This window comes from Dromiciops gliroides, chromosome 3 (assembly GCF_019393635.1).
Source record: "Dromiciops gliroides isolate mDroGli1 chromosome 3, mDroGli1.pri, whole genome shotgun sequence".
Lineage (NCBI taxonomy): Eukaryota > Metazoa > Chordata > Mammalia > Microbiotheria > Microbiotheriidae > Dromiciops > Dromiciops gliroides.
In genome coordinates, this window is record NC_057863.1 from 260371877 (window position 1) to 260397431 (window position 25555).

The window sequence follows — 25555 nt, forward strand, 5'->3', positions numbered from 1 at the left end:
CATACAAGTTTCTGTTGAATTGGCTTTATTTATGGAGGAGAAAATGCAGCAACAAGTTGAATCACAGAGAAACTTGAAAGTTTTCTTTTAACTTTACACTCAGTGTCTAGGTGACTCTCGTCCTGAGGATGGCTGAGGCAACCTAAATTTCAAAAGATCCAGGTTAAAATCTAAGAAGGTGTAAGTGTTGTAGTTATGGTGTTGAAGGTTCTTGTATGTAGTATTATCAAATGGCTCAGCATTTTCAGTCTCTGCAGAAGAAAAATAAAGCTAGTGAGTTAAGAATAGAAGAATCAATTACTATTTGGATAAGTCAATAAACAAGTATTCAGCCACTTAGATGTTAAAACATTTTCCAAATACCTAATCTAGTACAATGTAATTTAAAATTACTAATTTTTTTTAAAAGAATGCTTACTTAGTTTAAAAAGCAACAACTGACCAAAGCAAAATGAAATTAATCTTATATTTTTAAAAATAGAAACATTTCAAAGATAAAATATTTATGACTGGATTATATCATTAAATTTTGCCTTATTAATAATAACCATATATGTTACTAGTAACATTTGGCTGCATTATTCCTACACTAGCCAAGAAAATGGAGAGATGCACTTTTAGCATGCTTTGAAAAGGCAGACAGGCTTAAAAATGCAGATAAAGCAACAGTGGAGTATTTTTTAAAAAGCCAACAAAAGGTGAACTATTTTTCTCCTAATCTCAATGAGTACAGAACATTTAGATAAGTTTCATCAGTAAACTGTTTTTAAAACAGTTTCTAGGTTATAACTACAATAACAGATATAATAATTTAATCAGTTTTTTCTTTAACATCACTAGTCTTAACAATAAAGTCACTGAATTTGCCTGTGTTCTTTGCTTTTGCAAATAGTTTTAAAATTCTATAGAATATAACTATTTTCTCATTAAAAAAAAATGGAAGTACACAGTGAAATATCTGAATACAATTTGACAAAAACATTTTAAATAATACACCCCCTCCCAACAAAGTTTTATCTTATGAAGCCGAAACTTTCCATATGTACTGTCTTCCCTATTAGAACATGAACTTAATGAGAACAGACTGTCTCACTTTTCTATTTATGTCCCCAGTGCATAGCACATAGGAATCACTTAATGTTTTCATACCTTCATTCAACTAAATATTTAAATTACTTGTTGCTACTTGCAAATCCACTGAAATCTGAGAAATAACATGCTTTCCAGAATTTGAGCATGCCACATAAAATGAGAATAAACCAAAGTTATATGATATGATACATTATCTTTTTTGTTTAAACTACAGCTATTAATGATTCTGGGTATCTGAGACTAATGAGTTCATCAAAATTTTCTCTTCCATTTCTATTTCTTGAAACCAAGAAACCTATCTTTGTAAAAATAATTTCTGACTTTTTGTTTTGTTTTGTTTTGGCGGGGCAATGAGGGTTAAGTGACTTGCCCAGGGTCACAGAGCTAGTAAGTAAGTGTCAAGTGTCTGAGGCCAGATTTGAACTCAGGTCCTCCTGAATCCAGGGCTGGTGCTTTATCAATTGTGCCACCTAGCTGCCCCAATTCCTGACTTTTTTACATAGCACTTCAAGATTTACAAAGTGCCTTGCATATAGTCTCACATTTGATCCTAAACAACACAATGATGTAGAAACAGAAGCTCAGTAAGTGAACTGCCTGTGTTAAACTAAAAAATAAGCTACACTCAGGGCCCACATATTGACTTTGAAAACCACAAATTAACATTATTTATGTTGTATTTTCATTTATTTTGTTAAATATCCTCAATTACATTTTAATCTGGTTCTAGTCCTGGGATTTTATGGCCCTAGTACCCCCTGATACTTTGGTTGGACACCTCTGGCCTAGAGTCCACAAGATTTGAATTCAGATTCCTATCAACTTTTACTCCAGTGCTCCCGATCTATTATTATACCACATTGCCTCAACCCAGATATTACAATCTTTGTTCCTAAAGTACTGCTTTGTTTAAAAGGCATTTAACATTAACTAAATAGACCCAGTGTCTTTACTACTGCATAGTTAAATCCTCAAACAATGCTTTAATATAGCTTTGTCATTTTGAAATACTCACAATTATTAAAAAACCTTATTACTATGAAAGTCAATGCTACATATTTTCCCCCTTTAAATTTTCATGTCTTCTTTAGATTTAAGATGGGGAGAAAAGAGTTCTTACAAGGAACATATATCCTCAAAGAATCTTCTTTACATAAATTTCCTCTCCTCTTCCAACAAAATTTTTGCTAATTAAAAAAAACACAGCAAACTCATGCAATATAACTAATCTTAATTCCATAGTTTCTAATATTCCTGTCCAATTCAGAGGATGGATTAAAACAGAAGCATCAGAAAATATTATTTTTGTAATCCTGTAATGTTCTGTAAGCTAATTGCACTATTTGCATAATAATGTTAGAATAAGTTAAAAAAAACCCTAACAGCACAGAAAATATGTAAATTTAGTAAACATGTTACAATCTACAAAAGAAATATCCTAGATAACATATAAATTAGTGGGCAAGAAGAGATTTTTTAAACTAAGCTATATATAGAGGAAGCAAAAAATCTTATTAGTAAATATTGTATTTTAGAGTAATATAAAAGGGCAGTACTTAGGGCTATTTAGATAAAGAGCAAGAGAGCAGTATATGTACATATGTATGTACACACACACAGAACAGTATAACATACAATCCAAGCAAGTACTGTATTAAACACCTCATCCTGAAATTCTTTTTTAAAGTAGTACACATACCTAAAGTTATAGGAAGCTTTCCAGTTTCATGCTCAAAGGGAAAAAAAAAGTTTTAAGCAAGAGCAAGAAAGCTGTTCCTAACCATTTGGCTCTATTTAAAAATATTTTATCCAAATTTTTTTAATATAAAAATAAATCTTAGGGGAAAAAAAATCAAGTTTCCAATGGTGTTTCTGTAGTAAACCAGAGAAAGCAATAAAGCATAGAGTACACTAACACCCTGTAATCTGCAACCACAGGTCTTGAACCTTTTAGAATTGAGATCCCTCTCTTTTTTTCCTTTTCAGGGGTGTTATGAGATTAAAATAGATGGCATTTATATAACGTTTTAAGGTTTGAAAAGTGTTTTACAAACATCTCATTTGATCCTCACAACAAACTTGAGGTAGGTGTTGTCATTATCCTCCTACAAGTGGGAAAACAAAGGCAGACAGAAGTTAAGTTACTTGCCAATGATCACACATCTAATAAGGATCCCTTCAGGTCTTTCTGACTTCAGGTGAGGCACTCTATCCACTGCTATACTAGCTTAGGTGAAATATACTTTGAACTAGTTAGCATACACAACAGTTAATGGAACCAAACACCATCCAGTCCTTAAATGATATTGTTCAACAAGTTGATCAGTCACATGACATGACATGACATGACATGACAAAACATATGACTATGTCCTACACCTGAAAGTTAAGTCAGAGAAGAAAGCTATTAATGTTCAAAAATTATATTTGCTATACAATCCAGACTACTATTGTCACCTTTCCTCTCCAAATGGAAACATACATTAAAAACATTGTAGATCTGTCCAAAATATAAGATTTATGGCAATAGATGATTAAATCTGCTAACCAAAGACATTCTAAGAAGCCATATTTTGGTAACAGAATGCAACTAAAGTAGTTAACATAATTATTTATAAATTTTAAAAAATCCTTTTGATCATGAAATCCCCTCAATGACATAATGCTTTGAATCAAATTAAAATTGTACCCGGTATGATGCCTTGATTTTTCAACTTCACTGCCAACCCTTGAAAGACTTCTTCCTTTGTATCAGTGTTTACTGCTGGCATATTTTCCTCTAAAATGTCTTCTTGGGTCCGAGGAGGTGGTGCTTCCAAATGGAGGGTGGGTACCTGTTCCTCCAAAACATCTTTGTTCTCAAAATGATCTGCTGTAAAATCAACAGCTGTTGGTTTCTCTTCCCTGTGTTCCTTCTTCACTATCAACAATTTTGTTCCTACATCTAACTGGGTTGATGATCCTCCTTCCATTTGGTCAGATAACTTTCTATGAATTTCAACTAACTTTTGGTTTTCTTTAGTCATTTCATTCAACTTAAATATAGATTTCTGCATCTGTGCTTCTTTTATACTTTGCTCTCTAAAAGATTCTACTACTTCTGATTTGGTTATTTTAGGCTCTTTATAGGCTTCTGATTGTTCAACAGTCAATTTCATCTCTGATTGATGAGGTTTCTCCACATGTGTAGAGTCCATGTGTGCTTTCTGGAACTGGGTCTTCTCGGTTAATTTCAAAGGTCTCTGGGTCTTAGTCTCAAAAGTTTCCCATTGTGGAAACACTTCTTTGGTTTTGAGTGCAATCTGAGGTTTCAAGACAATTTCTGAGACACTATCTTCTCTATCAGAATCTGAGTCAGATGAAGAGGAAGATAAATCAACTTCAGCTGTTTTCTTGGTCTGTTGGTGGGTTACTAAAGTATCTTTTGCTCTGAGTGAAGAAGTTGAAACTTTTTGAGGGAACTCTACTACAGTCTTTCCTGGCAAAAGTTTACTGATTTCTCCAGCTGTCTGTTGTTTGATGTCATCAGAGTTAATATTAACAACTCTGGTCTTGCCTTTATTCACAGCTGATGGATAAGAATTAGGTGATGATAATTTTTTAGGAAATTCAGCTCTTGGGTTGACCCCTCCTTTTGGTGCCACTACATCTAGGAAATTGCATAAAAAGGAATATTAATCTTTCCAATATATTTCTTATGTTAATATGGTTTTTAATTTTTTTAATGTAAACTAAACCATAGCCCAGTGGGCTCAGATGTATATAACCCATGAAAGTCAGTTTAAAACATTTATTTAGATATCAGACTAATATCTATATTGCTCAGAGGTCAGGACACATGTATAGCATAATCAGGAAGTTTACTTTTCACCCTAATGTTTTTATTACATGTTATTATATTCATTTGGGTATATCTAAAGGACTGCCTCCATAACAAAAAAAATCAACGGAAATCTTTTTCAACATAAATAAAAAGGAATAGCAAAAAACACAATTTATGACTACATACTACACAATAGCAGATTTCACTGAAATATTTTTCTTTAGCAGTGGAAAGAAAAAAGGCTTAGTGATTAGTATACTTATACCAAATAGTAACAATGAACAGTTAATTATGAGTTAATTAGTAAGTGCCTAGTCAACCACCCATACACTTTACTCCACTACAGTAAAATATAAGTAAATATTGAAGAAATATTATGGGGTCAGAGGACAATTTTACAAAAAGAAAACTCAGAAAAGTATAAGCCTACAAAAAGAAGCAGAGCCTCAGAAGAAGAAAAAAATGGCCTGACCACAAAGACTTCTTTGAATTGCTAAGAAAATTGAAGGATGAAGGTGGCGCAGTGGATAAAGCTTGGGCCCTGGATTCAGGAGGACCTGAGTTCACATTCAGCTTCAGACACTTGACACTAGCTGTGTGACCCTGGGCAAGTCACTTAACCCCAATTGCCCCACCAAAAAAAAAAAAGGAAAATTGAAGCATGGGATAAAGAAATGAAATCAGAGCTCAGGAGGAAAAAAGTGAAAGGGGAAAAAAAAATAGTCGACAACAGGAAATATAAAATCTCAGCCAAGAAATCAACTGTGAAAAATGAAATGAAACTAACTGAACTCAATGGCTCCATGAGAATAAAAATAATAAAGTCATATGAATTAAAATACAATAGAATAAGTTAAAATGACTAAAAAAATGAAAACTAATATATAAGGAATGTATTCTTACAGAGAATTAAAAAATAATAGTAAAATAAGGTTAAATGACTGGAAAAAAATGAAGAAAACTAAGATATGTTAAAAAAAAAGACCCAGAAAACAGGTCAATGAGAGATAAAGAAGCATCAAACTTATGAGGACTATGACTGTAATACCATTATTTTGAGAAATTATGAATGAAACTGTCCATATCTATTAGAATCAGAGGAAAAAACTGAAAAAAAAGAAAGGGAAAAATTCATAAATCACCTCTCAAAAGAAACCATAAATTGAAAATGCCCAAGTATGTCATAGCCAAAATCAAGAACTTCCAAGTCGAAGAAAAAAAACCATTACCAGCAGAGAGAAATTTCATGTAACAAGAAACCTGGGTACCAGAAAGAAAAGAAAAATCATATTCCAAGGCAAAAAGATAAAATATTACAACTACAAACAATTCAACCAGGAAAACCAAGTATAATTCTAGAGATAGGAAAATGGATTTTTACTAGGATAGTGGACTTTCCCATATTCCTGTGAAAAAATTAGAGCAGAGTGGGGAATCTTTGAAATGCAAACACAAGAAACGTGAGAAACCTAGAAAGCTATAAACATTTGAGGAATTGGAAAGGACTAAAAAACGAAGGGCTAACATTCTAATACAGAGAGGGGAGAAAAGTATTTCTCCAGAATAAATATAAAATTTCTTCAAGGATCAAACAGGGAGGTAAGATTTTAAAAAATAGGATTTATTCATTTGGTTGGTTTTTAAATATATGTGTATGTATGTATACATATATGTAATATACAAACACATACTATTTTATTTTGCTAAATGTTTCCCAATTACATTAAAAAAATTTTAAACACTGATTTTTAAAACTTTTGGCTTCAAAATGTTTTCCCTCTCCTCCATCACACCTTGAAAAGGCAAGCAATTTAGGGATTGCACATGTGAAATCATACGAAATATTTCCAAGTTGCAAAAGAAAACATGCATATACACAAAAAGAAAAATAAAGCAAAAAAAAGCATGCTTCTATGTGGACTCAGAGTTTATCAGTTCTGTACTCTGAAGATGGATAGCATTTTTCTTCATGGATCCTTTGGAATTATCTTGGATCACCGTCTTGATCAGAGTAGCAAAGTCTTAATGTTGATCATCTTTACAATATTGCTGTTACTGTGTTCAGTGATCTCTTGGTTCTGCTTCACTTTATATTGGTTCATATAAGTTATCCCAAGTTTTTCTGAAACCATCCTGCTTGTATTCCATTGCAACCATATACCACACCTTGTTCAGCCATTCTCCAATTGATGGGCTTCTCCTTAATTTCCAATTCTTTGACACGACAAAGAGTTGCTATAAATATTTTTATACATGTATGTCCTTTTCCCTTTTCTTTGAGCTCTTTGGGATACAGACTTATTAGCGATATTGTTGGGTCAAAGGGTATGCACAGCTTTATAGTCCTTTGGGTGTAGTGAAAGATGATTCATTGAGGACCCCTACTCAAATTGAATCAGTTTATTATGATTCTATAATGGGTAATAATTATTAATTATTTCAATATATTCATCTAGTAATACATATTTAACCAGGCATCTAATAATAGGTATAAGAATAAGAAATGTATTAGCCCATATTTTGTAATAAGTTATATAGGAATATAGATTCTATTAGAAGGGCCCTCAAACTTTAAATTAATATCCACTACTTTTTTTTACCAGCTATAGAGCTTACTGGCATAACTGAGAGAATGCTGACACAGATTCCATGATCAAGCCAAGGATGGGTGGCATGGTATGGAAAGTCCACCTCCCCACCTCCCCACCCCCAGTGCCTTAATAATGAGAAAATTCTTAGGACATACAAACATCATCTTTCCATGCGGGAATGTAAACAGTTTAACCTTAATAAATCCCTTATGATTTCTCTTTCTTGTTTACTTCTTTATGCTTCTTTTCAGTCTTGTGTTATAATGTCAAATTTTCTATTTAACTCTGGTCTTTTCATCAGGAATGCTTGAAACTCCTATTTATGATTGAATATCCATTCCCTGCCCCCAGAAGAAATATACTCAGTTTTGCTAGGTAGGTGATTCTTGTTGTAATCCTAGCTCTTTTGCCCTTCAGAATATCATATTCCAAACCCTCTGATCCTTTAATGTAGAAGCTGCTAAATCTTGTATTATCCCAACTATGGCTCCATAATATCTGAAATGTTTCTTTCTGGCTGTATGCAATTTTCTCCTTGACCTGGGAGCCCCAGAATTTGATTAATATTCCTGGGAGTTTTCATTTTGGAATCTCTTTCAGAAGGTAAATGGTGGATTCTTTTAATTTCTATTTTGCCTTTCTGGTTCTAGAGGGTAGTCTTCCTTAATAATTTCTTGAAAGATGATGTCTGGGCTCTTTTTTTAATCATGGTTTTCAGGTAGTTCAATAATTCTTAAATTATCTCTCCTCGATCTATTTTCCAGGTCAGTTGTTTTTCCAGTGAGATAGTTCACATTTTTTTATTTTTCTATTTTTTTTTGCTTAAATTTTTTTTCTATTTTTATTGTTTCTTGAGCTAATTCTGTGTTCTAAATTTTTCTTCCTCCTTCCCTCTTCAACCCTCCCTATGAGATCAAGCAATTCAATATGTCATACTTGTGCAATAATGCAGAACATCTTCACCTTCCTTGAAAGTTTTATTGTTTCTTGATGTCTCATGGAGTCATTAGCTTCCATTTGCCCAATTCTAATTTTTAAGACATTATTTTCTTCATTAAGCTTTTATGCTTCCTTTTCCATTTAGTCAATTCTATTTTTTAAAGAGTTCAGTGAATTTTTGTACCTCTTTTTCCATCTGGTCAGTTCTGCTCTTTAAGGAACTCTCAGTGAATTTGTGTGTGTGTGTATATAAATTTTTTTTTTTCAATTTGGCCAATTCTTTTTTTTAAGGAGTTTAAGTTCTTTTCAGTGGATTTTCTCATACCATTTAACCTATTCCATTTTTAAGGTGTTATTTTCTTCAGTATATTTTTTGTGTGCTTCCTTTACCAAGCTGTTGATTCTTTTTTTCATGATTTTCTTGCTTCATTTTCATTTTTTTCCAATTTTTCCTCTACCTTTCTTACTTGATTTTAAAAATCCTTTTTTGAGCTCCTCCAGGAATATTTTGGGCCTGAGACCAACTCATATTTTTCTTTGAGGCTGAGGATGTAGCAGTTTTGACTTTTCTATCTTCCCTGTCACCATAGTAACTTTCTATGGTCAGATTCCTTTTTTGTTGTTTCCTCATTTTCCCAGCTTATTTCTTGACTAAAGTGGAGCTCTGCTCTTTGGGTGGCAGGGTAACTGTTCCAAGTATCACACCTTTCTTGCTGCTGCTCTCAGAGATAGTTCTGAAGGTGTCTAAGTTTTCAGTTTTGGGGAAATGGTATGATTTAAGGAGAGATGTGTTCACTGCTATCGTTGGAATGTGCTCTGGTCTGTGAATGACCTCAAGAATTCTTTTCCACCCTGAAACTGTGACCAGGGACCGACCCCCTGTAGCCATAAGCTCTAGTGTGCTAGTGCTCTTCCTTGCCCTGGCACTGCAACCCAAGACTGCAACCTGGATCCAAGTAGGAGCAATGCAATAGTCCTGTATCCAGTACAAGCAGAGGTACCACTTTAATCTCCTTCTGTCTGACCCCCTTGCTATCTATTGACTGAGGCTCTGGAAACTGCAGCTACTGCTGATTCAGTTCCCTCAAGGCCTGCTGCTGGTTTTCTGGGATGTAGCCTGCACTGGCCCATTCTGCTCTGGAGTGTGTTCCACTCTCATCCTGCTGCAACAGATCTTTTCTGTCAACCTTCTAAGTTGTCTTGGCCTCAGAAATTGTTTCACTCCTTGGGTTCTGCTGCTCCAGAATTCATTTTGAGGCATAATTCAAAGTTATTTGGAAGGGAATTTCAGAGAATTCAGGCAAGTCCCTGCCTTTTCTTGGCCACTGATGCAAAAATATTCAATAAAATATTAGCAAGGAGACTACAGCAATATAACACAAAGATTATACATTATGAGTAGCCTGGATTTATACCAGGAATTCAAGACTACTCTAATGTTGGGAAAAGTATACATAATTGGCCAAATAAAAAGAAAACAACAAAAACCAAATGATTATTTGAATAGATGCTGAAAAAACTTTTGATTATACACAATACTCATTATTGTTCAAAACACTGGAAAGCACAGAAGCTTTTTTTTTTTAAATATGATAAATACTATCTAATTCCAAGTTCCAGAATTTTCTGCACTGGGGATAAGTTAGAGGCCTTTCCAATAAGATCAGGGGCAAAGCAAGGAAATATATTATTAACACTACTATTCAATACAGTGCTAGAAACGCTAGTCATAACAAGAAGATTAAAAAAAAAAAGAAATTTAGTGAATAAGCATAAGGAAGGAGAAACCAATAATCTGTTTTTGTAGTTGACATAATGGTTTATGTAGAGAACCCTAGAGTCAACTAAAACAAGCACTGAAACAAATAACTTCAGCAAAGTTATAGGATATAAAATAAACCCACACAAATCATCAGCACTGCTATATATTTCCAACAAAATCCAAGAGGAAGAAATAGAAAGAGAAATTACATTAAAAAAAACCCAAAAAACTACAGACAATAAAACACTTGGAAATCTATCCACCTAGAAACAAATAGAACACTTATGAACACAATTCCCTAGAGTCAACTAAAACATTCATTAAAACAATTAACTACGGGGGCAGCTAGGTGGTGCAGTGGATAGAGCACCAGCCCTGGAGTCAGGAGTACCTGAGTTCAAATCTAGCCTCAGACACTTAACACTTACTAGCTGTGTGACCCTGGGCAAGTCACTTAACCCCAATTGCCTCACTTAAAAAAAAAAGCATAAAACAATTAACTACGGCAAAGTTATAAGATATAAAACAAACCTACACAAATCATCAGTACTGTTATATATTACCAACAAAATTGAGCAAGCAGAAATAGAAAGATAAATTACATTTAAAATAACTACAGGCAATAAAAATACTCAAAAATCTATCTGCTTTTGACCAAACATGAGATAGAGTATATTATAAAATGCAAAGTGGATGATTTTGATTTTATTAAATTAAAAAATTTTTGTACAAACAGAAGCAATGCATCCAAAATTGGAAGGGAGGCAGAAAGCTGGGAAACAATTTTTGAGGCCAGTGCTTCTGATAAAGGCCTCATCTCTAAAATATATAGGGAATTAAATCAAATTTATAAGAATCCAAGTCATTCCCCAATTGAGAAATGGTCAAAGGATATGAACAGGCAGTTTTCTGATGAAGAAACCAAAGCTATCTATTCCCATATGAAAAAATGCTCTAAATCTCTAATGATTAGAGAGATGCAAATAAAAACAACTCTGAGGTACCACCTGACACCTATCAGATTGGCTAAAATGACAAAAAAGGAAGATAATAAATGTTGGAGAGGCTGTGGGAAAATTGGAACACTTAATAAATTGTTGGTGGAGCTGTGAGCTGATCCAACCATTCTGGAGAGCAATTTGGAATTATGCCCAAAGGGCGATAAAGCTGTGCATACCCTTTGACCCAGCAATCCCACTTTTAGGTCTTTTGCCCAAAGAAATCATGGAAGGGGGAAAGGGACCCACATGTACAAAAATATTTATAGCTGCTCTTTACGTGGTAGCAAGGAATTGGAAGTTGAGGGGGTGCCCATCAATTGGGGAATGGCTGGACAAGTTGTGGTATATGAATACAATGGAATACTATTATGCTGTAAGAAATGATGAGCAGGAAGAGTTCAGAGAAACCTGGAGGGTCTTACGTGACCTGATGATGAGTGAGATGAGCAGAACCAGAAGAACATTGTATACAGTATCATCAACATTGAGTGTTGACCTACTGTGATGGACTATATTCTTCTCACCAATGCAATGGTACAGAAGAGTTCCAGGGAACTCATGATAGAAGAGGATCTCCAAATCCAAGAAAAAAAAAAGAAAGAAAGAACTGTGGATTATAGATGCTGATTGAACCATATTATTTCTTTTGTTTTGGGTGCTGTTGTTTTTTTTTTCTCTATTTTGAGGTTTCGCATCACTGCTCTGATTCTTTCTCTTGTAACAGGATTAATGCAGAAATAGGATTAATGTTATTATGTGTATATATATATGTGTGTGTATATATATATATATCTATATGTATACGTATAGAGATATATAGATATAACCTATACCAGATTACCTGCTGTCTAGGGGAGGGGGGAGGGAGGGGAGGGAGGGAGAAAAATCTGAAATTGTAAAGCATGTATAAACAAAAGTTGAGAACTATCTTTACATGTAACGGAAAAAATAAAATATCTCATAAAAAAAAAATCTATCTGCCCCAAAACACATAGAATGTTTATAAACACAATTCTAAAACATTATTTATCTGAAAAAAGACACCTAAATAATTGAAGAAATATTAATCCCCTCAATGACAGACCAAACCAATACAACAAATAATAATACTACCCAAATTAATTTACTTATTCAGTTATACCTATCAAACTACCAAAGGATTATTTTATAGAAGTGGAAAAAATAATAGAATTCATCTGGAAGAACAAAATGTCAAGAATATTAAGGAGATTAATAATTTTTTTTAAAACTAAGAAGGAAGGGGACCTAACAGTAGCAGATCTCACAATATACTAAAAAACTGTAATGATCAAAACAATTTAGTACTGGGTTGGAAAGAGAGAGGTGGATCAATGTGTACGGGACAGGTGGACTTGAGTCAATTCAGATTCTGAGATAGGGGTCTGGAAAGTACCCAGCCCCCAGTCCCTGTTATTGTTAGATTATTCTGTTCATGTTTTATTCCATTGCTAATAGCAGAAATCATGTATTTCGCCTTACTGAACCTGATGTACCCTGGTACCTCTTTTCCCCCCTTGCCTACATTCCAAACCCCAGTCCTTGTTATGGGTTAGTTATGCTGTTGCTACCAAGCAGGAGAAGATGTCTCTTGCTAGTGCGGACCCCACCCAGATACTACCTCTCCCTTTTTGCATTCCTAAGTCCTAACTCCCCCTGGTATCAGATCCTGGTACCATCACTCCCTCCTTCCCCCTTGCCCCTCCTTACCCAGGTGGAGTGGTTTGGGGTAGTTTCACCCCTCCCATGGTTTGACCTTTTCCCCCTCCCCTTTCCCCCCAGCGCTCAGACATAGCTGAGCATGCATTCATACCCTGATCACGAGCTGAACACGCACCCTGGGTGAGACAGGATTGGATGTTAGATTGTGAGCTCACCCTGTGCACGAGGGGAGCCCCCCCAAAAACTTCCATAAAAACCCAATTCATGAGCCCATTAGCACACTCCTCATCCCTGGCATGGGGTTGCCTGTTCTCATGAGAATGTAATAAATCTGCCTCTGCTTGACCTGGTGGTCTCCTTGAGTTATTTGGGTAAGCTGAGGCAATTTTGTCCCAAACAAATGCAACAGATTAAGTACATAATATACAGAAGCAAATGAGCACAATAATCTAGTGTTTGATAAACCTAAAGATCCCAGCTATTGGGACAAAAACTCACTATTCAACAATAAGTGCTGGGAAAACTGGAGTGCAATTTGGAAGAACCCAAGTACAGAACAATATCTCACACCCTTTATCAAGATAAGCTCCAAATAAGTTCATGATTTAGACATAAAGGGTGACTTCATAAATTAGAACATGGAAGAAATTAACTGTTGGATCTATGGAAAGTGGAAGAAGAGAGTTCATGACTAAACAGAGTATAACAGGAAGTAAAATGTACTATTTTGATAAAATGTAAAAGTTTTTGCACAAGCAAAACCAACGTAGCTAATAAAATTTTAAAAGCTGGAAACTGGGAAAGACTCTTTGCAATAAGTTTCTCTGATAAAAGTCTCATTTCTCAAATATAGAAAGAGTTTATTCAAATTTATAAGAATAAGAACCATTCCCCAAATGATAATGGTCAAAGGATACGAACAGGCAGTTTTCAGAGGAAGAAATCCAAGTTATCAATAAGACATGCTAATGAAAAAATGGCAATAATTAGAGAAATTAAAATTAAAACAACCTTAAATCTCCATCTCATACCCATCAGATTGGCTGAGGTAAATGGCAGATGCTGGAGAGGCAATGAAAAAATAGGCAGATTAAAAAATTTTTTTAAAAAATAGACGGATTAGTGTACTGCTGGTGGAACTGTTATAGCCAGTCTGGAAAGTAATTTAAGACTATGTCCCCAAACCTATCAAATCGTATATACTCTTTGCCCAAGCAATACTGCTGTGTCCTTACCCCAAATAGATCAAAAAAAGAGGGAAAGGATTCATATGAACAAAAAAATATCTACACTAATTCTTTTTGTGGTGGCAAAGAAACAGAAATTAAGTGGATACCCATCAACTGGAGAATGGTTAACTGGTTATGGTATATAATTGTGATGGAATGTTACTGTGCTATAAGAAATGACAAGCAGGATGATTTCAGGAAAACATGGGATGACATATGAACTGATGAAAAGTGAAGTGAGGAGAACCAGAACATTATACACAGTAATAGCAATATTGTAAGGATGATCAACTGTGAAAGATTTAGCTCTATACTCTGATCAAGACAATGGTCTAAGATAATTCCAAAGAACCCATGAAGAAAAATGCTATCCATCTCCAGAGAAAGAACTGATGAACTCTGAGGATTTTTTTTACTTTATTTTTCTTGCAACAAGGCAAATATGAAAATGTTTTACATGATTTACATATATAATTGATAACATATTGCTTGCTCTCAATGGGTGGAGGAAAGGCTAAAGAAAGAGAATGTGGAACTCAACATTTAAAAAAATGTTAAAATAAATAAATGATTTAAAAAATATTTATAGTAGCCTTTTTTTGTATTGGCAAAGAAGTAGAAACTGAAGGAGTGTTCATTAATTGGGAAATGGTTGAATAAGTTAGGATATATGAGGGGAAAGGAATATGGCTGTTTTTAAAGAAACGGATGAAGGAAATGGTTTCAGAGAAACCTGGAAAGATCTGTATGAACTAATTCAATGTGAAGTGAACAGAACAGAGAGAAAGAACAATTTATACAATACTTTTTAAAGGAAAAACAACTTTGGGACCGCTAATCAACACAATTCCAAAGGCCTCATGATTAATTAAGCATGCCAACCACTAAGCGATGGAGAGGTGATGGATTCAGGGAAAGATTGAGGTATATATTTTTTGGTAACAGCCAATGCAGAAATTTGTTTTGACTGACAAACACATTTTGCATGTTTAACAGGTTTTTTTTCCTTGCTTGGGAAGAAGAAAGTAGGAACAAAAAAATGTGAATCTTTTTGTAAAATTGAGTTAAAAAATGGAATTCTATAAAGCTTTTAAAGAATAGCATGCTTTAATACTATATAAATTGTTCAGAAAAATATGAAGAATGTATCATCAATTTTCTTATATCAAACAAATAAAGCCTCGATATCTATAGGGAGCAATAAATCAGAAAAAGATATTGTAAGCCACTAACTCTAATATATATTAATGCAAAAATATTGAATAAAGGATTATCTACTATGATCAGAATGAATTTATAGCAAGAATACAGGGTTAGTTCAACGATAGGAAAACTAGAAATTTAAGAGATTATATTAATAACAATAAATATAAGCATATAAACGTACAAGCATACATTTTATTTATTATGGACCTTTCCATATATTGCTAAGCTGAATCTATCAAAAAATAAAAAATAGTATTTATTCATAATAGAGAAATATTACAGACTTTTCTAATAACATCAGGGAAAAAGAGATCCAGGCATAAATAGAGAAGAGGAAGCAGTAATTGTCTAGCTCTCTTCCATGATGAATTCAACAAAAATTGAAGAACAGTACCATAATGAATGCAAGGCAATAAAAAAATCACAGAGGGTCAATTTTTTTTTGGATCTGTCAGCACAGGAAGATAGTTTTTGGTAGCACTGGGGAAAGCATCCAGGCAGAATGGCATGGGGAATAAAAAAAAGACCAGATCTCAAATTACACTAGATGGCTGTAATAATCAAAGAACCTGGTATTTGTTTAAAGAAAAAAAATGCTGGGGGCAGCTAAATGGCACAGTAGATAGAGCACTGGCCCTGGATTCAGGAGGACCTGAGCTCAAATCCGGCCTCAGACACTTAACACTTACTAGCTGTGTGACCCTAGGCAAGTCACTTAACCCCAATTGCCTTACCAAAAAAAAAAAAAAAGTTAGTTATGTGACCAATAAAATGGCAGAGGCCATATTCTCCTATTCTTACTAAATCACCCCCCTCCAAAACACACACCCCACCAAGAAGCCCAATATCAATTAACAATGGAGAACTAATCCTTAAGGCACTCAGTACTCCATGCCCCCATCAGTAGCATCTGTTTTTGTAGGGTAACTGATCCACAACTCCAGTATTTTCCCCTCAGTTACACAGACCCTGCCAGCATACCCCAGGGAAGGACTGGGGGTAGGAAATGGAATTTGAATAAGGGATAACTGAATTTCCTTTTGCCTGGGGAGACCCCTAGAGTTACAGAACCCCAAAGCTACAGAGGCTCTAAGTAGAACACTGATCCTCCCCTGATTCAGACAAGCCAGAAAAGGAAAGAACCACAATCAGAGATGGAAGAGGCAGGGGATCAATGGGAAGGAGCAGGCTACACTAAACCTAAAGGAAAGGTGTCTGGAATCTACCTGGGGCTAGTTCTGTCCCCACCTAGAATCTACTTCAGGAAGTGAATGATACCAGTATATAGACCAATGACAAGTAAACTGCCCAGTGTGGGAAGAAGACAAGAAATTTACACTCCAGTCAGCATTCATAGCATCATAAGGCGAGAAGTCAGACTGTGAGTGACAGAATGAATAAAAGGAGAAAATGGCTAAAACCACCAAAGATTTGAGGGAAAAATTTCATTTAAGAATATGGAACACAACCATTCCTGAATAGATAAGTAGTCAAAGGGCAGCTAGGTGCTATAGTGCAAAGCTTCTTAAACTGTGGGTTGTGATCCCATTTAGGGTCAAGTAAAAATGTGGGATCACAAAAATTTGGCATCAGTAAAAGTTTATGTATATTTATTTTAGATACTTATATACTTGGAGTCAGAAATTTCTTGGGCCAAAAAGGAAAGTGTTTTAAGAAGCCCTGGTATAGAGCATAGAGTGCTGGCAAAGCCTGGAGTCAGAAGACTTATCTTCCTTAGTTCAAATCTGGCCTCAAACATTTACTAGCTATGTGACCCAGGGTAAGTCACTTAGCCCTATTTGCCTCAGTTTCCTCATCTGTAAAATGAGCTAGAGAAGGAAATGGCAAACCACTTCAGTACCTTTACCAAGAAAACCTCAAATGGAGTCACAAAGAGTTGGACACAACTGAAAAACAACTGAACAAAACCAACAAAAGATATGAACAAAAAGTTCTTAAAAGAATTTCAAACTATTAACAGACATGAAAAAATACTCCCAAAGAATAAAATTAATGGAAATTGTTTTAAAACCCTGAAAGACTGTCACCTTATACCCCAGAAAATTGGCAAAAACAATAGATGGGAATAGTTAGTGTTGGGTTATAGGAAGACAGGCACACTGGTGTACTTGGCACACTAGTGCACTTGGCACACTTGTTGATATAACTGTGAATCAGTATAATCATTTTAGAAAACAACAAAACTATGTAATTAAATTGAATAAAATGTCACTGACCCAGAGACAACCCTACTAGAAGGTTACTGATAAGAGAACAGTTCCTACAAACACCAAAATATTTATCACATTTATCGTGGTAGCAAAGAATTGGAAACAAAGTAAATGCTCATCAACTGGGGAATGGCTAAAAAAAAAGTGGTACCTGAATGTAATGAAATTCTATTATGCTGTAAGAAACACTAAATAAGATGAAGAGAGAAGGATGAGAAAGATTTACACACAATGACTACAACAATGTAAATGGAAAGAACAATCACAGTACAATTTAAAAATAAATGTTGCAAATAATAAATATGTTCCAAATGAAAAGGCATATCTCCTTTACTGATGTGCGAAGTGCATGAGTGTGGCACATTGCATCATTTTCAGAATTTTTTTTTCAAACTGATCAAAATAGCCTTATTTTTCTCCTATTCCCTTTCTTTAAAAAATATTGCTATAAAAGATGGATCTCTGGAAGAGCAGGAATTGGAAGGACATGGAGAAAATGTAAGTGATATAAAAACGAAAGCTATCAATAAAAATTATTTTTTAAAAACTACAGTACAAGCAGACAAATTAACATAGAAGATAATAAAATAAGGATAAGTAACATCAAAAGGATTATGAGGGGCAGGTAGGTGGCACAGTGGATAAACCACTGGCCCTCGATTCAGGAGGACCTGAGTTCAAATCCAGCCTCAGACACTTGACACTTACTAGCTGTGTGACATGCATTACAAGACAAAGAAAATTGAACCAATACCAGATGGTTCAAAACTATGGAATCACAAAAAAGAAGGAAAGCACAACAGGATTTTCCAGAATGGTTCAAAAGAGGAAAAAAAAATTTTCAAAAAAGATATTTAAAGAGGGGCGGCTAGGTGGCACAGTGGATAAAGCACCTGCCTTGGATTCAGGAGTACCTGAGTTCAAATCTGGCCTCAGACACTTGACACTTATTAGCTGTAACAAAAACAAAACAAAACAAAAAAACAAACAAAAAAAGATATTTAAAAATTTCCAGAATGGTTACAAAAGAAATTTTCTCTTTTCAAAAGATGATGTCAAAATTTATGGCCTAATGGCATAAATAATTAGAAGATTAGAAAAACATGTATGCAAAATACTAAGAATCCCCAAAGAAATGAAAAGGGAGAGAACAGAGCTGGAATACAAATATGGCATAATGAAAGGACAATCTGGAAGAAGAGAAGTAAAAGGCAATAGCTTTCAAATGCCAGCCAAGATAATTGCAGGAACAAAGGCAAGTTGCTTAGTGCCCACCTACCCCTAGCCCCACCCCACTCACTCCAACAAAACCCTGAAATTTGCATCAGACTAAATAATACTTACTGTATTGCTTCTACCTTCACAAAGATTAAAACCTATACTTTCTGCTTAAATAGCCTCCACACCTTGGTGTAAGCCCTCATCTCTCATCCCCTCATACCAGGACTACTGCCATAGATAGACTTTTGGTTGTTCTCCCTACCTCAAGTCTCTATCCACTCCAATCCTTCCTTCACTCAGCTACCAAAGAAATTTTCGGAAAGTGCAGATCTGACAAAGTCACTAACCTTGTCTAGTCATTAGTAAATTTCCACTGGCTTCCTTTTACCTCTAGTATCAAATATAAAACACTCTCATTTGAAGCCCTCCATAACGTGGTCTCTTTGCTACCTTTCCAAAGTCTTCTTACACTTTACTTCCTACCCCATATCCCCTTACAGCTACTTGATGTTCCTCACAAATTACACTGTCTCCCAATCCCATGCCTTTTCACTTGTTTTTCATGCCTGGAATGCTCTATCTCTGGTCCACTTACTAGGTTCCCCAGCTTCCTTCAAGATTTAGCACAATCTCCCCAACTTTAATGTGCCTTCTCTCTGAGATTAACTTCTGTACCTTCATATTCTGCATCTTGTATCTACATAGTTGTTAGCATGTTGTCTCCCCTACTAAAATATAAGTTCCTTAAGAGCAGGGACCATTTTTTTTTTTTTGCCTTTCTTGGCATACTCAGCACACAGCATGGTGCCTGACACATAGTAAATGCTTAATAAATCATGACAAGAAAATCTGCTGGGAAAACTGGAAAGCAGTATGAGAGAAATTAAGTTTCGACCAATGTCTTTAAAACATATACTACAATAAACTGCAGGTGAAGGAACCAAGAGGAGATAGTATAATGAGACTAACCAAAAAAAGAATCACAAGATTATTTTATCCTCACACTACAAAAATACCACAAAATCCTCCACAGAATATTATATATGTTAATGAGAAGTGGCTAATAATGAAAAAAATGGCACATGAGGTTTGAAGGACACAAATATTTCAAGATTAGAAGAAAAAAAAAGCAGGCTAACCAGAGGCCTAGTTCATAGTAAAATGGAATTCCATAATAAATGATGGCATAACACATATTATGTTGTAATATACAATAATATTACACTTAGAATACATAGAAACGATTCAGAACAGTGCTAAAAGCTGAATGGGAAATCAATATATCGCTGACTTGTATGGTCTTAAATTTCAGTTAAGATTTTATGTCTGACTTTAAAACATGGACAATAATATACAGAAAATGAAGATTCATAACTTAATGCTACTTTTAAAATGACTATTTTATGCATGGCATAAAGACTTATTTACTTTGTAGAATCTTCCTTTTATTACCATAAAAGGCTTACTTTGTGGTGGCTGTTGCGTTTTAGACTTCTTTTGTTTTTCCTTTTCATTGCCTCCTGATTTTGTAGAGAGAAAAACTGTTGAAGCAAATTCTCGAAGCCCCCATGGTTTTAGTTGTATGGGCTGAAAAAAAGTATAGGTAATTCTTAATACAATTTCAGTCAATTAATTTCATTTACTCTGGCTATTATTGGTGTTTTGTACTCCCTGAGTATAAGGAGGAACTTTTAAACATATCTTTTTACTGACAAAAACCTAAGGTTCACCTTCAAAATAGTATCACTTCTTTCTGCTTTTAACTTAAGTGAATTAGAAAATCAAGAGTAAAGTGGCTTTCTATACAGAAAATATGAATGGTTCAAAAAAGCTCCCAGCTGGTGTTCTGTAAAAATTTATAAGCTCTAAACCAAATTATTGTCTGTGATTTGACAGCTATCTTATATTTTATTCCTTTCCCCTATTAACAAACCATTTTACGTGTATACTTAAGAGCCCAGATTTTACTGACACAATATTCACATTTTATAGTAGGCTCTTTTGGGCAAACACATTCTTCTTTTTCACTGGCTTGTTGTAAAACAAGGTGTGTTGTTGCCAAAGACTGGCTGTTGTTACCTTGGGTAAACTGATTTAACCGAACCTGACTTCAGTTTCTCCCCTTGCTAAACAGAAGATAAAAGCTATTTTAATCACATAAATCATCATGAGCTAATTGGACTGACAAAGCTGCCTGTAAACTACACGAAACTCCTGTGATTAAAGAAAAGGATGTAAAATAGGCTGGGAAAATTTTGTTCTTGCCCTGATTTAGGTGGAATTCATTCTCCTTTTAATGGAAGAGTCAAAAGAGTCAAAGTCGAATTAGCGGACACAGTTACAGATTCCGGCAAGACAACTCACGTGACATCTCCTCTGGCAGAGGGCGCCCTTCTTCACCCGCAGCACATGCGCACAGGAACTACTAAAATGGCTTCTCCCCCCTTCCCCTCTCCCTCCAGTCCCGACGCGCCCCGTAGAAGACTCGGCCCCAGCCTAAACCAAAGGATCCCCTGCGGGGCTCCCCGCTCGGAGCCTCAAACGGATCCCTCTTTCTGCACAAGCCCCTCTCGACCTTACCTTCAGTACCGCCCCTCGGCCCAGTCCCAGAATACAGGAAAAGGCCATGGCTTTAAAGTTGGGGGGACTAGCCGAGGTTAACCCGTCCAGAGGACGTTAGAGGGGCGCCCCGACAGCTACACCTCGAGCTCGCTTCCGCTCGCCTAGGTGCGAGGACGTCTGGCCAATTCCAAAACGGGGGCGGGGACACAGTCCGCCTGCCTCCGGGGTGGGGCGTGGGGGGGAGCACGTGACAGCTCAGAGTCCTTGGGAGGGAAGCTCCACCCCCTTCTGCGTGTCGAATCGCACGACTAACCCCTCCCCCAAAGAAAGGCTAGCTGGTTGCCTTGACAGCCAGGTAGTCCCAGGTTTGGTTTGTGCTGGGGACACAAGTGGGACGTAGACAGTCTCTGAAATCAGTCAATCTCTGGTTAAAAAAACCCACAAAAACAAAAACGAAGGTATAGTTAAGAAATACCTTTAGCAGAACTGGAAATTGAGGGGATGCCTATCAACTGGGAATGGCTGAACAAGTTGTGGTATATGGAATATTTTTGTGCTATAGAAATGATGAGCAGACCAATTTCAGAAAAACCTGGAAAGACTTAAGTGGACTGATGCTGACTGAAGACAGCAGAACGAAGAGAACATTGAACACAGCAACAGCGACATTGTGAGAGGATCAGCTGTCTGTCTACTTAGCTCTTCTCAGCAATACAGTGATCCAAGACAATTTCAAAAGACTCATGGTGGAAAATGGTATACACACCCAGAAAAAGAACTGTGGGATCTGAATGCAGATCGAAGCATACTATTTTCACTTTTTGTGTTTTTTTCCTTGAGGTTTTCTCCCTTTTGTTCTGTTTCTTCTTTCATAATATGACTATTGTGGAAATATGTTTAACATGATTGTACATATATACATATGTATATATACCTACAGATATAACCTATATCATATTGGTTGCTGTCTTGAGGAATGGGGAGGGGAGAGAGGGAGAAAAATTTAGAACTCAAAATCTTATAAAAACAAATGTTGAAAATTATTTTTACATGTAACTGGGGGCAGGGGGAAGATGCTTTTAGCAGCACCTTACCTTATGCCATGGTTGTTGGGAGTCAATTCCAGTGGGAGAGGGTATAATGTCTTTTTCAAAATCTTAAAAAGCTAAATAAACATCACTTCTGATTTCTATGGGCCTTTCTTCCCTGCCCCCAAGACCAAACAAACTGGAGAACTCCACTTATTTAGTATTTTTTTTTTCACTTAAATTGTCTGCTTCCCCCACCCCTCCTCACCTAGAAGAATGCTTTGTGTACACTATGGTCACTTGAAGTAGGGCTCCAAGATTTCATATGGTGTGAATACTACCTCCACTGATGGAGAACCCCATTTTTGTTCACTTTTCTGTGTCATTCTACAAATGTGTAGAACATACACCTCAGTGCTCTTGTAGACATCCTCTGATTCTTTTAATATTTTATGGATACCAACTAACACTAACTACAAGTTCCAAGTTTTTAAAAGGTACATTTTTAATTATTTAGATTTTGTTTTATTGATAACTTTTAGAAATTTACATCACAGTCAATTACAAATGCATCTCTCCTGCCCATACCCCACCCAGTAATCCTTCCCTTTAAAAGAACAATAACAGGGGCAGCTAGGTGGTGCTCAGTGGATAAAGCACTGGCCCTGGATTCAAGAAGACGGGAGTTCAAAGCCGGTCTCAGACACTTGACACTAGCTGTGTGACCCTGGGCAAGTCACTTAACCCTCATTGCCCCGACCAAAAAAAAAAAAAAAAAAAAGAACAATAACAAAAAAGCAAAACCAAGCAACACAGTGAACTCATGTGACCAAAAAATGCAATAGCCTGGATTTGCCTGTTCTCCAAATAAAGGAGACATTTCCTCATCTTTGGGGATGAATGATCCTTATAATGGCACTGTATTCAACTTTGTTTTAGTGTTCTTTTCCTTTACATTACAGTAGTCAATGTGGATTTGTCCCCTGGTTCTTACATCACTATATGAGTTCATACAAGTTCATACAAATCTATGTTTCTCTACATTTCTCTTATTTATTGTTTTTTTTACAAAATAATAATATTCCTTTACATTCATGTACTACAGTTTGTTTAAGCATTCCTCAGTCACTATGTACCACTTTGTTTCCAGTTCTTTGCTGTCACAAAAAGTACTGTTATGTACATTTTGGTCATATGGATAAAATTTTGGGGTTTGACCTCTTTAGATTATATACCCAGCAGCAGAAATTTGATAAAAAGATATGGGTATGAGACAGCTAGGTGGTGCAGCGGATAAAGCACTGGCCTTGGATTCAGGAGGACCTGAGTTCAAATCCAGCCTCAGACACTTGACACCTACTAGCTGTGTGACACTAGGCAAATCACTTAACCCTCATTGCCCTGTCAAAAAAAAAAAGTCAAAAAAAGGGTATTTTAGTCCTTTTTTTTCTCATATTTCCAAATCATTTTCCATAAATGTATGTGTGCCTGCTCTCCTGTAGCCCCTTCCAACATGGGCTATTTACATCTTTAATCACACCAGTCTGTGTTCAATCAATATCAGTTCTTTCTTTGGAGGTGGATAGCATGCTTCATCATTAGTCCTTTGGGATTGTCTTCGATCAATATATTGCTGAGAATAGTCAAGCCATTCACAGTTCTTCATCAAACAATATTGCTGTCATTGTACACAATGTTCTCCCGGTTCTGCTCACTTCACCATACATCAGTTCATATGTCATTCCAGGACTTTCTGAAATCATCCTGCTTGTCATTTCTTATAGTGTTATGGCACAATTGACACAGAAAATACTCAGCCAGGTACTCTAGGTGGAGTGAGAGAGTTTATTATGCAAGGGCCCTAAGAGGGTTTCAATCCTCCATCAATGGGTGTGAGTCTTGTAGCCCTCCTGGTTATATACAAAAAGAGTAGGTGTGGTATAGTGGCAAGTTTGTCAAACGAAGATGAGGTCAGTTATTCACCAAACAAAGGATGCATAGTGGTGCCTAGTGGTTAGGGGAGGCTTGTTGCAGCTGGGGTACCTCAAGGCCAGAGCCTGTCTGAGACAGACAAGGTCAGAAAGCAGAGATTACAGGCTGCAGCTGCAGCTTGGAACACAGCCAGGCCAGGGTCTGTTTGAGATAGACAAGATCAGAGGCTGTGTGTGATTTTCTACATCAATAACACAATAATATTCCATCACAATCATATACCACAGCTTGTTTATCCATCTCCCATTCCTTTGATTTCCAATTTTTAGCCACCACAAAAAGAGTTGATATATAAATATTTTTGTACAAATAGATCTTTTGCTCTTTTTTGGGATGTCTTTGGGATATAAACCTAGTAGTGGTATCACTGGATCAAAGGGAATGCACAACTTGATAGCCCTTTGGGCATAGTTCCAAATTGCTCTCCAGAGATATTTACCAAATCTTAAGGACCCCAACTCCACATGGCTGGGCTTTCTTATGTCCTTAAATAACCAGGCATTGAAGTCAATATGACCAGAGGCCCCTAGGAAGCTGTGTCAAGGGAGGCATAGCTTGAGCCTTAGACCCTGGTTGATCCAAGCCCAGGGGACAGAGCTTTGGGTTTGGGATTTTTTGGGGGGGGCAAGTGGGGTTAAAGGGGGAGGAATAATGTAGCCTAACCTCCATGGAGGGTGGGGAGGAATGGGAAATGCTAGTAGGTAGCAATCCTTCTTGGAGAGAAGTAAAGACCTGTTTTGATAATATTGTGATGGAGTGATAATTTCAAAATATCTGGAAATTGCCTGGCTATTCTGACCTCAGACCTCTGGAGCTCACCCAACTCGACTGAGGTTTCTGAGGCAACAGAGGAGAAAAACACAATGCATACTCCATCCCAGGGGAACCCAAGAGTCAAATGATCAGATTGCTATGGCCAGACAGTGTTGTAATAAAACACCATCCATTTTCTTTTGTTTGTTTGTTTTTTGGTAAGGCAATTGGTGTTAAGTGACTTGCCTAGGGTCACACAGCTAGTAAATGTTAAGTGTCTGAGGCCAACTTTGAACTCAGGTCTTCCTGACTCCAGGGCCAGTGCTCTATCCACTGTGACAACTAGCTGCCTCCATCCATTTTCTTTTAAGGTCAGTGAGATTGAACTTGTCCCAATTCATCAAAATAATACTCACTTCCTGTCCCATCTGTAACCTCCCGGAGG

General features: G+C 36.1%; 1 protein-coding gene across 1 annotated transcript; it reads right to left on the minus strand.

Annotated features, from left to right (window-relative positions):
* Positions 1–8: 8 nt before the first annotated feature.
* On the minus strand, positions 9–21570 carry NDUFV3 (NADH:ubiquinone oxidoreductase subunit V3). Its single transcript, XM_043992730.1, has 4 exons — positions 21356–21570; positions 20242–20362; positions 3782–4741; positions 9–251 (listed from the first exon to the last, which is right to left on the minus strand). Exons 1-4 carry the CDS (start codon positions 21401–21403, stop codon positions 100–102), a joined length of 1281 nt encoding a protein of 426 aa, XP_043848665.1. The 5' UTR covers positions 21404–21570; the 3' UTR covers positions 9–99.
* Between the last annotated feature and the right edge of the window lie 3985 nt (positions 21571–25555).